A 12,292-nucleotide genomic window follows, 5' to 3' on the forward strand; every position below is an offset into this window, starting at 1 on the left:
AAATCCCGATCGCCTCCCAGGACCGCGAGAGAAATCCCGATCGCCTCCCAGGCCGCGAGAGAAATCCCGATCGCCTCCCAGGCCGCGAGAGAAATCCCGATCGCCCCCCAGGCCGCGAGAGAAATCCCGATCGCCCCCAGGCCGCGAGAGAAATCCCGATCGCCCCCCAGGCCGCGAGAGAAATCCCGATCGCCCCCGAGGCCGCGAGAGAAATCCCGATCGCCCCCGAGGCCGCGAGAGAAATCCCGATCGCCCCCGAGGCCGCGAGAGAAATCCCGATCGCCTCCCCGAGGCCGCGAGAGAAATCCCGATCGCCTCCCAGGCCGCGAGAGAAATCCCGATCGCCTCCCAGGCCGCGAGAGAAATCCCGATCGCCTCCCAGGCCGCGAGAGAAATCCCGATCGCCTCCCAGGCCGCGAGAGAAATCCCGATCGCCCCCGAGGCCGCGAGAGAAATCCCGATCGCCCCCAAGACGCAGCAGGTCTGGCTCATCTCCCAGGCCGCGAGAGAAATCCCGATCGCCCCCGAGGCCGCGAGAGAAATCCCGATCGCCCCCCAGGCCGCGAGAGAAATCCCGATCGCCCCCAAGACGCAGCAGGTCTGGCTCATCTCCCAGGCCGCGAGAGAAATCCCGATCTCCTGCTAGGTATGGCAGTTCCGGCTCTTTTCTGAGATCTAGAGAGAAATCCAGATCTCCCGCAAGGTACGGCATATCCGGCTCGTCTCTAAGACTTCAAGAGAAATCCAGATCCACTCCAAGGCGTGGCAGGTCTGGCTCATCCCCAAGACCTCGAGAGAAGCTGGGGGCATCTCCCAGAAGCAGCCGCTCTGGGTCGTCTCCAGAGAGACCCAAGGGCCCGACGAGGCGTGGCCGGTCCAGCTCTCCCTCCAGAAGGGGGAAGTGGAGATCTTCCCTGCGGCGAGGAAGATCTGGGTCGTCGCCCAGGAGAACCCGGTCCCGGTCCATCTCCAGACGAGGCAAATCCAGAGGCTCCCTGCGGAGGGACAGATCCATCTCGTCGCCCGGCAGGAGCCGCTCGAGATCCACCTCGCGATTCTCCCCGCCGCCGGGAGCGCTCGCCGTCCTCGCCTCGCCGTAGCAGATCCCGCACGCCACCCCCGCCGAGGCCGAGCGGGGTCCTCCCCCCGGCGCCGCGGCTCCCGCCAGCCCCGCTCCCGCTCCCCACCGAAACTGGATGTCTCCCGCACCCCCGGCCTCTTCCTATCGTGGCCGCTCAAAAGCGTCGCCGGCCAGGACCCGATCAGGCTCGGGCTCGCCGAAACGAGCCGGGAGGAGGTCCCGCTCGCCGCCGGTGCTGGAGAAATACCCCAAAGTGGGAGCGGCCGACAAGGCAGCACCAGGAAGAGCTGAAAAGACGTCGCCCGTGGTGGCGGTGCCCATCCGGCGCAGCCCGTCCCGCTCCCCGCCGGCGCCGGATGAGGCCTCCCCCAAAACCAGGAAAGCCCATTCCCCTGCCCCCAAGATTCACTCCCCGCGGCCGGAGGGGTCCCTGGGGGCGGTGAGGAACGGGGGTCCGGCGCCCGCCTGGACCCTGAACTCCTGCCCTGCGGCCCCTGGGGGCTCCCCGCCTGCCGGCCGCCTCCCCCTAGCCAAAGGGCCAGAGAAAGTCAGATCTTCCTCCTCTTCCTCTTCCTCCTCCTCCTCTGCCTCCCACAAGGTGCCCAGCCCCCTGCCCGCCCCACTCCCGGTGCTGCCCCCCAAGGAGGAAGACAGGGAAGGCCCCAAGGTCAAGTCGGAGCCGCCAGCCCCGGAGGTGCCCCGGGAGCTGCTAGACAAAGCCCGGAGCGGAGTCCCCAAGCCGCTGGTGCCGCTGCCGGTGCCCCCCCGCACCCCGTCCAAAGAGAAGAGGAGCTCGTCCACCTCCTCGTCATCCTCGTCCTCCTCCTCTTCCTCCTCCTCGTCCTCGTCGTCCTCCTCTGACTCCAGCTCCAGCTCCTCAGAGTCCAGCCACGACTCCCCAGCGAGCAAGGGGCCCGACCTGGAGACGGCGAAGAAAGAGTGAGTCCCCCGCAGCTCGGCGCCCCCCCACCCAGCTCCCTCCCCCCATTCCTTCTGTCCCAGCCTGGCGCCCCCCCTGCGCGCGGCGCCCCCTGCCCCAGTTTCTCATGCTCCCCCTGTCCGCAGGCCCCCGAGCCCGGTGCAGAAAGAGCCGGCCCGCGAGGGGCGTCCCCTGGAGGTGGCCAAGCGGAAACGCCGTTCCCGAAGCTCCAGCAGCTCCAGCAGCAGCTCATCGTCGTCCTCCTCCTCGTCTTCGTCCTCGTCTTCCTCCTCGTCCTCGTCCTCCTCTTCCTCGTCCTCTTCCTCCTCCTCCTCCTCGTCCTCCTCCTCCCCCAAGCCGGGGCCCCAGCCGCAGCCAAGGCAGCCCCCAAGAAGCCCTCGCCCGAGCAGAGGCGGTAAGTGTGGAGCGTTGGCCCGGACGCCTGGGTCCCCGTTCTCCTGGTGGGGGCGGGCTAGCGCAGACCTGAGTTGGGGGGGTGGGGGGGCGCGGGCAGGTGCTGGGTCCCTGTTCTAGGGGTTGGGCATTGCCAGGCTGGACACCTGGGTCTGTCTGAGGGTGTCTCACCTGCTGTCCCCCCCTCCCCCCACAGCTCCCGGAGTCCCCGGAAGCCGATCGACTCCCTGCGCGACTCTCGCTCTCTCAGCTATTCCCCGGCCGAGCGGCGCCGGCCCTCCCCCCCGGAACCCCCTCCGGCCCAGCGGGACCGGCACAGGTAGGTGTCTGCCGGAGCCCCCCAGGGACCAGCTTGGGAGGGGGGGAACGCTAGGAGGGAAGGGCGAGGGGTGGGGGGGCTGAGGAGCAGGGGAGGGGGGAATCGGGTGCCTGGGAGGGGAGGTCTTGGGGGGGCCTGTGGGTCAGATCTGGGGGCCCCACTGACCCTCCCCTTACCCGGCGCCCCCCCCTCAGTGACAAACCCTCCCAGAGGAGTCGAGGAACCAACAGCCGCTCCCCGGCTCGCAAGCGCAGGCGGGAAACGCCCAGCCCCCCCCACGCTGCCCGTCGCCGAGCGTCCCGGTACGAGGGGGCTGAGACAGGGCTAGATGGGCCCGGGGGGCTGGGAGAGGGCAGCATACTGGGGTAGATTGGCCCATGGGGCTGGGAGAGGGCAGGATACCGGGGTAGATGGGCCCATGAGGGGGCAAGATACTGGGGTAGATGGGCCCATGAGGGGGCAGGATACCGGGGTAGAAGGGCCCATGGGCCTGAACTGAGAGTGTGGGTGGGGTACTGGGGTACATGGGCCCGTGGGGCTGATGGGCGGGGTGTGCGGGACAGGACAGGATACATGGGCCCGTGGGGCTGTTCTGGGGGCGGACGGGGGTAAATGGGCATACGAGGCTGATCAGGAGGGGCAGGGAGGAGGCGGGATACCGGGGTAGATGGGCCCGTGGGACTGAGCCATTGGGGTCTGTGCTCCCCCCTTTCTCCACCAGGGGGCAGACCTCTCCCGGTATCCCCTTAATCTCTCTCCCCCTTTCTCTTCTTTTAAGGTCGCCGTAGCCCGTGGGGCTCCGCCCAGCCTCCAGCAGCAGCGCCCCCTAGCAGGGGCTCCGGCAGCAGCCTCCTCTGTTTCCATTGGCTCCTTCCCTCCCTTCACCTCCCCCTCCCTCATTGGTCGGCGGCTACGTCCCGCCCCCTTGGCTGCCGGGGCCCCGCCCCGTTGTGACTCGAATCTCGTTTTTTTCCATGTGAGCGTTTCAGTTTTTTCTCTTCTGTGAGTTTTTACCGATAAAAAAACCCGACAAAACTTCTGTGTTTTGAGACAAGTGGGGGGGAGGGGGGAGTTGGGTTGATTTAGACAAAAAATGGTTCAAGAGGAAAACACAAAAAAAGGGGGGGTGGGATTTTGGGGTGGGAGGCGGAAAAAGCCGGCTTGATTTAGCATTTCTCAGTCGGGGGGCAGGGAGCTGGCGAGAGGCTGCTTCTCCGGCGGAGACCCGTATGGCATGTGCCCCCCTACATTTCTGAGGTGCATTGCTCCTCTTTGAAGCACCCCCAATTTTCAGGGGGTGAATCCCCCCAAATTTCGGGTTTAGATCACCCCCTCTTTGGCAGCCCCCAAATTTTAGGGGGTAGATTGCTCCCTTTTCACTGGCAGCAGCGCTAGGAGCTGTCCTTGCTAGCACCCCAAATGCCATATCCCCCTTCCCAGCCCCCCCCAAATTACTCTAAGAGGGGGCGAGGAAGTGATTTGAGTTTCCCTTGCCATTAAAATGTGGGGGAGCGCCTCTTTGGGCTCACCAGGGGGGTTCAGCTATCGATATTTGGGGGGATGTTAGCAGCAGCCCCCTGAGTTCTGGGGCATAATCTGCCCTCCTCTTAGGAGCCACCCCCAAAATTAGACTCTGATTTAGGGGAGCGTATGCGCTTTCAGTTAAATTTGGGGCACCTCTTCGGATGCATGGAGGGGGCAGAGTTGGGGTTCCCTGGACCCCCCAATAAAGGGACTCTTTGGGGGGGGCTCTTTGTAGCCCATAACAGCAGTTGGGGGCACCGTCAGCAGAGCCCAGAGCATAGCGGTTTTGGAGCGGGAGTGGCTGGGCTGCAGGCCCCACGGTTTGGGGGGGCGAGCCGGCTGAGAAACCCTAAATCGAAGGGCAGATTTGGGGGTGGGGGGGCAGAGAATTTTCTTCACGTTTCTTAAAAGCGTTTGATTTTTTTTTAATCTGTACAGCGAGGAGACTTTTCTGTGAAATAAACGACGAAAAGCAGAACCTGCGCCCCCTCCCTTTCCTCGGGTGCCTGCGGCTTTCGGGGGGCGGGGGGCCCCCAAACCTCCTCCCACCCCCGGCGGCCTGTCAGTAACGGGGGGAGGCTCCCCCGCGGGGACAGCGGGGGCAGGAACGAGCCGGGGAGGGATCCCTGCGTAACGGGGGGCTGGGGGGCCTCACTCCAGTGAACACCTTTATGGAGCGACAGGCGAACCTGCTGCTGTCATATCGGCAACGGCCACAAGAGGGCGGCACTGCCCTTGGCAGGGGGACCGGGATGTACCAAGTCCAGCCCTGTCTCCCATGTGTTGGTACAGGCTGGAATGTCCCATTTCATTACCCCCCCCTGCAGCTCTGCCGGTGCCCCTCACTCCCGACCCGCAGCCCCTGCCAGCCCCCTCATCCCCCCCCCCAGCTCTGTCCCCCCCCAGCTCTGCCGGTGCCCCTCACTCCCCACCCGCAGCTCCTGCTAGCCCAGCCCTGGGCCCCCCTGCAGCTCTGCCGGTGCCCCTCACTCCCGACCCGCAGCCCCCTGCCAGCCCAGCCCTGCCCCCCCCAGCTCTGCCAGTGCCCCTCACTCCCGACCCGCAGCCCCCTGCCAGCCCAGCCCTGCCCCCCCAGCTCTGCCAGTGCCCCTCACTCCCGACCCGCAGCCCCTGCCAGCCCAGCCCTGGTCTCCCCCAGCTCTGCCAGTGCCCCTCACTCCCGACCCGCAGCCCCTGCTAACCCAGCCCTGGGCTCCCCCCCCAGCTCTGCCGGTGCCCCTCACTCCCCACCCGCAGCCCCTGCCAGCCCAGCCCTGCCCCCCCAGCCCTGCCGGTGCCCCTCACTCCCGACCCGCAGCCCCTGCCAGCCCAGCCCTGCCCCCCCCCCCAGCTCTGCCGGTGCCCCTTACTCCCGACCCGCAGCCCCTGCCAGCCCCCTCGTCCCCCCCCCAGCCCTGTCCCCCCCCCAGCTCTGCCGGTGCCCCTCACTCCCCACCCGCAGCCCCTGCCAGCCCAGCCCAGCCCCCCCCCGCTCTGCCGGTGCCCCTCACTCCCAACCCGCAGCCCTTGCCAGCCCCCTCGTCCCCCCCCCCCAGCTCTGCCGGTGCCCCTCACTCCCGACCCGCAGCCCCTGCCAGCCCCCTCGTCCCCCCCCAGCTCTGCCCGTGCCCCTCACTCCCGACCCGCAGCCCCTGCTAGCCCAGCCCTGCCCCCCCCCCAGCTCTGCCGGTGCCCCTCACTCCCGACCCGCAGCCCCTGCCAGCCCCCTCGTCCCCCCCCAGCTCTGCCCGTGCCCCTCACTCCCGACCCGCAGCCCCTGCTAGCCCAGCCCTGCCTCCCCCAGCTCTGCCGGTGCCCCTCACTCCCGACCCGCAGCCCCTGCCAGCCCAGCCCTGCCTCCCCCAGCTCTGCCCGTGCCCCTCACTCCCGACCCGCAGCCCCTGCTAGCCCAGCCCTGCCTCCCCCAGCTCTGCCGGTGCCCCTCACTCCCGACCCGCAGCCCCTGCTAGCCCAGCCCTGCCTCCCCCAGCTCTGCCCGTGCCCCTCACTCCCGACCCGCAGCCCCTGCTAGCCCAGCCCCTGCCTCCCCCAGCTCTGCCGGTGCCCCTCACTCCCGACCCGCAGCCCCTGCTAGCCCAGCCCTGCCTCCCCCAGCTCTGCCGGTGCCCCTCACTCCCGACCCGCAGCCCCTGCTAGCCCAGCCCTGCCTCCCCCAGCTCTGCCGGTGCCCCTCACTCCCGACCCGCAGCCCCTGCCAGCCCAGCCCTGCCTCCCCCAGCTCTGCCCGTGCCCCTCACTCCCGACCCGCAGCCCCTGCTAGCCCAGCCCTGCCTCCCCCAGCTCTGCCGGTGCCCCTCACTCCCGACCCGCAGCCCCTGCTAGCCCAGCCCTGCCTCCCCCAGCTCTGCCGGTGCCCCTCACTCCCGACCCGCAGCCCCTGCCAGCCCAGGCCTGCCTCCCCCAGCTCTGCCCGTGCCCCTCACTCCCGACCCGCAGCCCCTGCTAGCCCAGCCCTGCCTCCCCCAGCTCTGCCGGTGCCCCTCACTCCCGACCCGCAGCCCCTGCTAGCCCAGCCCTGCCTCCCCCAGCTCTGCCGGTGCCCCTCACTCCCGACCCGCAGCCCCTGCCAGCCCAGGCCTGGGCTCCCTTTCCTCACAGGGCTCTGCCCGTGCCCCTCGATGCTCTACCTCTGCTGTGGGGTAGGCAGGTGGTTACAGCGGTTTGTGCGCCGTGGGGCAGGGCTCAGCAGGGGGGTGCTCTTTCCTGGCAGTCAGGACTGGCCCCAGTGTGACACTCGGGGGCGCTGTGGGGCAGGGAGCAGGGTGAAGCTAAGCTGAAGCGTTTCCTTTGAAGCTGTCCCTGCGCCCCGGAGTCTGGGTCCAGCCCCAAACCAGGGGCTTCTGTTCTGCCTCCCTCGCTCCCCGTCAGCCCCAGAATGGGTTTTCCCTCCCACTTTGTGTTGCCAACTTCTCTGCAGCGTCGCTGTGCAGCTGTTCCCCTGCTGCCACACCCCAGAGGTGGCTGCATCTCAGCCACAGGTGAGTCGTCCCTGTGCAGTGTTATATGTGGCTGTTCCGTAGCCGCTCTGCCCCGGAGGTGGTTGCATCTCAGTGTCAGGTGAGCCATCCCTGTGTGGTGTTACAGGTGGCTTTTCCCCTGCTGCCCCACCCCAGAGGCGGCTGCATCTCTGTGCCAGACGAATGAATTTGAGGAGGCAGGTGATGAGTTTTTGTCTTTTAATGCAGCAGTTTATTTGAATACAGACGCTGGCTGAGGTACAGTCCCGAGCTCCCTCCTCCCCGGCTTTGTCCAGATAACAACCTTCTATAGCTGTTTTGCCCCAGCAAAGTTTTGAAAACCTGCCCCCCCCCCCCCCCCCCGGGCCGGGTTCTGAGCAGACCCTGGGTGCTCCCCGAGTTTGGGTTCCTGATACCTTCATTTCTCCTGCTCCTGAATCCCCTAGAATCTCAGGGGGATTTTCACCCCCAAGTCCCGGACTCCTGGGTCCCTCCATTCTGACACCCCGGTTTCCCTTGGCTCCTTGCTCTTCTCCGATGCCTGGGTCCTGCCACTGGACCCGGACTCCTGGGTCCCCTTCCACCAATGCTCCCCGCCTCTGGCGCTGGGAACCACTCCCCACGTTTCTCCTCCCAGACCCTGAGCTCTTGGATTCCTGGCTCCCACCCCCCTCCTCTCAGCCCCGGGCCGGACTCCTGGGTTCCCTTCCCCCACCCTCTCCGGCGCCCGGCCTCTTGGGTCCCCAGCCCCTGCGGCGCGGCGGTCTCTCGTCCCGTTGCTCACAGTACACTCATCCATAAAGTAGGAAACACTACACGGGACGCGGCGGTTTAGTAGTGCTTTCTACTTTATGGAGGAGTGCACTGTCCGTATCGGTGCCAGTCCTCGGGCGGCGTCCCCCGGCGGGCACTGCCTGTGCCAGGCTCCGGCTGCCCCATCCCTCCCCTGCCCTTCCCTCAGCTCCCACTGCCTGCGGTCCCCGGCTGGGTAACGAACAGGGAGCCACAAGCAGAGGGGGCCGGTTCAGGGACCCTGTGTTGGATTGTCAGAACCCAGGTCCCCGCTCTGATCCGCTAGATCCGCTCCCCTCCCAGAGCTGGGAGAGAACCCAGGCATCCGGGCTTCCAGCCCTCTCTGCTCTAACCAGTAGCCCCCACTCTCCTGCCAGAGCTTTAGTTCGGTATAATTAACAACAAAATGATGACTCATATGGTGATTGTTATAAGCTAACGAGCACTTATTAATTGAGACTGATTTAACAGCGACCGGTTACAATGATCACTGAATTATTAATTCTCTAATTACTATATTAAACTAAAGATCCCGTAGCCACAGCCCGTTGCCAATTATCAAACGAGTCCTCACGATCTCCAAGGTGGATCCGCTGCTCGTTAGCTGGCGAGGAAAGATTTAGGTGCCATTTAACGCTGCAGACCTCAGGGTCTTGATTGAATTACTCGTTAGAAAATGGGGATTAATGACTAAATACTATTCTTAAGTGACTAATAATTCTACAGTTCTGACCAATTGTTAATGTTCGTTTCTGGCTGCAAAAAGGATTTGCTAGGCTGCAGATAAATCGGTGTGAAAGGGGGAATTCGTGGAAGCATTGACAGCCCGCTAGCAGCAGCGCCGTCTCATTGCCTAGGCCCTGGCTCATGCTTGCAAACGTAATCGCTCCGTTCCTAATTTGACAGCGGCCACTTGCACCTTCCCGTGCCGCCGGCTGCGGGAGACGGACCGAGCCGAGACTAGAGCTTCCGCGGGGGGAGGAAACGTCATTTTAGTCGAGGAAACTAACTCGGGAGGATCGGCGCAGCGAGCAACTATTTGATAGTTGGCAAATAAGGCAAGAAATAAAAATCAGTAAGTAACCACTAGTCTCCACTCCCCTCCCAGAGCTGGGAGAGAACCCAGGAGTCCTGGCTCCCAGCCCGCCCTGCTCTAACCACTAGACCCCACTCCCCTCCCAGAGCCGGGGAGAGAACCCAGGAGTCCTGGCTCCCAGCCCCTCCTGCTCTAACCACTAGACCCCACTCCCCTCCCAGAGCCGGGGAGAGAACCCAGGAGTCCTGGCTGCCAGCCCCTCCTGCTCTAACCACTAGACCCCACTCCCCTCCCAGAGCCGGGGAGAGAACCCAGGAGTCCTGGCTCCCAGCCCCCCCGTTCTAACCACTAGACCCCACTCCCCTCCCAGAGCCGAGGAGAGAACCCAGGAGTCCTGGCTCCCAGCCCCCCACGTTCTAACCACTAGACCCCACTCCCCTCCCAGAGCCGGAGAGAGAACCCAAGAGTCCGGCCTCCCAGCCTGGAGCAAAGGAGACCACCTTACCTGTGCCCTGTATCCAGCTCATAGGTGTGGGGGTCAAGTGAGCTGCTTCCTGATGTTAGATGCTGGGGGGGGGGAGACCCCCAAATCCTTGTTTGCTGGTTGGGAGAAGAGGGGCTCGGAGCCTGTACCCCCAGTTACTGCCCCCTGCAGTGATCGGGGCAGACCCCTGAGAGGAAGAGGTGGGTGGAGGGGCGAAGCAGCAGGAGGGATCCCAGACCAAGGGACCCGAGAGGAGAAGAAGGAGGTGCTCTGGGACTTGGCATCCCTGCACCCCAGAATCGGGGCCCGGGAAGGATCCCGCCCCTGGCCGTGGGGGAAGAGGGAGCAGGCGCCATTTTGCTGTTGCATAAACCACTGCGCGGGTTTGAAACAACTTCCCCTCCTGGAGGGGCGCAGCAGGCACCAGACAGCCCAGCGACCCCCCCACCCCCAGCACAGGGGACACTGAGGCACAGAGAGAGAGAACCCAGGAGTCCTGGTTCCCAGCCCCCCTGCTCTGACCATTAGCCGCCACTCTCCTCCCGGAGCTGGGGAGAAAACCCAGGAGTCCTGGCTCCCAGCCCCCCCTGCTCTGACCACCAGACCCCACTCCCCTCCTGGAGCCGTGGAGAGAACCAAGGAGTCCTGCGTGGCCATAGGGTGAGAAACCCACCTGTGTCCGTGGCGGGGGACGGGGGGCTCCGGTCAGCAACCTGCAGAGGAGAGAGAGCGAGGAGCCGGTGCTGGGGCTTTTTATGGTTGACCCGAGGCCCTCCCACTCTGTGCCCCTCCCCCGGCCTGCACCAGTCATGTGACCGGCTGCCCTTCCCCCCCCCCCCCAAACCACAGGAAGTGGGGGGCCGTGGCTCGAAGTGGGGCCTGACAGCGGAAATTCTAGTCCCCTCTCCCAACTCCGTGCATAGCTTCACCCCCTGGCCGCGCGGGGTTAACGGACCCAGGCCCGCATGGTGGCAGGAAGGGGATCTCGGCCCAGAAAGGGGAACAATCCCCCCGCCCCCCCAGCTCCTCCAGGCATGTTAAAAGGCCGGGGGTGAGAGTTGGCTGGGGTAGCTTGGCCGGTGCCCCTGAACCGCAGCCCCCTGCTAGCCGAGCCCCCCCCCCCCAGCTCTGCCGGTGCCCCTCACTCCTGACCCCCAGCCCAGCCCTGGGCTCCCCCCAGCTCTGCCGGTGCCCCTCACTCCCGACCCGCAGCCCCTGCCAGCCCAGCCCTGCCCCCCAGCTCTGCTGGTGCCCCTCACTCCTGACCCCCAGCCCAGCCCTACCCCGCCCCCCAGCTCTGCCGGTGCCCCTCACTCCCGACCCGCAGCCCCTGCCAGCCCAGCCCCCCCAGCTCTGCTGGTGCCCCTCACTCCTGACCCCCAGCCCAGCCCTGCCCCCCCAGCTCTGCCGGTGCCCCTCACTCCCGATCCCCAGCCCCTGTTAGCCGAGCCCTGTCCCCCCCCAGCTCTGCCGGTGCCCCTCACTCCCGACCTGCAGCCCCTGCCAGCCCAGCCCTGCCCCCCCCAGCTCTGCCGGTGCCCCTCACTCCCGACCTGCAGCCCCTGCGATCCCAGGCGGGAGTGGGCTTTGGGGGGTTAGAGCCGGGGAAGCTGGAGCCAGGACTCCTGGGTTCTCTCCCCAGGGGCAGTCCGAGGGGGTCAGTGGATTGAGGCTGTCCTGGGACAATGGGGGGGGTGCTGGGGCTGGTCCCCTTTGTGGCCCCCATCATGTGCTCAGAGGCGCTGGGCAAAAGGGGGCACCCACAGTGATCCCCCCCCATAGACAACCAAGTTCGCTGACTCCCACCCCACCCCCGCCCAACAGCAGCTCAGGCCTCTGGGCATAGTGGAGCTGGGGTGGGGGCAGCAGAAAAGGCACCTCCCCCCCCCCGGCTAGCTCCCAGTGCCCCCCTGCATCAACCCCTCCTGGCTCCCTGCCCCCACCTGCCGCCAGGCCCTGCCCTCCCCTCCCCCGCACGCTCGTTAATGCCGTGACCTTAATTTTAGTGGTTAGGGCGCATCTGGTGCAAGTGTGAATGGAAAATTCATAATGTTTTGTGGAAGGGTGGGGGCAGGGCTGGGCTGGCAGGGGCTACGGGTCGGGGGTGAGGGGCACCGGCAGAGCTGGGGGGGGCAGGGCTGGGCTGGCAGGGGCTGCGGGTCGGGAGTGAGGGGCACCGGCAGAGCTGGGGGGGGGCAGGGCTGGGCTGGCAGGGGCTGCGGGTCGGGAGTGAGGGGCACCGGCAGAGCTGGGGGGGGCAGGGCTGGGCTGGCAGGGGCTACGGGTCGGGAGTGAGGGGCACCGGCAGAGCTGGGGGGAGCCCAGGGCTGGGCTGGCAGGGGGCTGCGGGTCGGGAGTGAGGGGCACCGGCAGAGCTGGGGGGAGCCCAGGGCTGGGCTAGCAGGGGGCTGAGGGTCGAGAGTGAGGGGCACCGGCAGAGCTGGGGGGGGCAGGGCTGGGCTAGCAGGGGCTGCGGGTTGGGAGTGAGGGGCACCGGCAGGGCTGGGCTCGCAGGGGGCTGCGGGTCGGGAGTGAGGGGCACCGGCAGAGCTGGGGGGGAGCCCAGGGCTGGGCTGGCAGGGGCTGCGGGTCAGGAGTGAGGGGCACCGGCAGAGCTGGGGGGGGGGCAGGGCTGGGCTAGCAGGGGCTGCGGGTCGGGAGTGAGGGGCACCGGCAGAGCTGGGGGGCGCAGGGCTGGGCTCGCAGGGGGCTGCGGGTCAGGAGTGAGGGGCACCGGCAGAGCTG

General features: G+C 66.6%; 2 protein-coding genes across 2 annotated transcripts; both read left to right on the forward strand.

Moving 5' to 3' along the window:
- Nucleotides 1-2: 2 nt before the first annotated feature.
- LOC135982787 (serine/arginine repetitive matrix protein 2-like) lies at nucleotides 3-1,100 on the forward strand (the record flags this gene model as incomplete). The annotated part of the gene is made up of 1 exon (XM_065590975.1): nucleotides 3-1,100. A coding segment is annotated over one exon (1,098 nt), but the record flags the coding sequence as incomplete, so codon positions are not given.
- Nucleotides 1,101-1,196: 96 nt separating this feature from the next.
- On the forward strand, nucleotides 1,197-3,654 carry LOC101938441 (serine/arginine repetitive matrix protein 2). Its single transcript, XM_065591174.1, is given in 6 exon segments — nucleotides 1,197-2,020; nucleotides 2,147-2,376; nucleotides 2,379-2,415; nucleotides 2,611-2,733; nucleotides 2,928-3,035; nucleotides 3,512-3,654. Coding segments are annotated over 6 exon segments (1,332 nt in total). The 3' UTR covers nucleotides 3,522-3,654.
- The last annotated feature ends 8,638 nt before the right edge of the window (nucleotides 3,655-12,292 follow it).

Source organism: Chrysemys picta, chromosome 4 (assembly GCF_011386835.1).
Source record: "Chrysemys picta bellii isolate R12L10 chromosome 4, ASM1138683v2, whole genome shotgun sequence".
NCBI classification, from domain to species: Eukaryota; Metazoa; Chordata; order Testudines; family Emydidae; genus Chrysemys; species Chrysemys picta.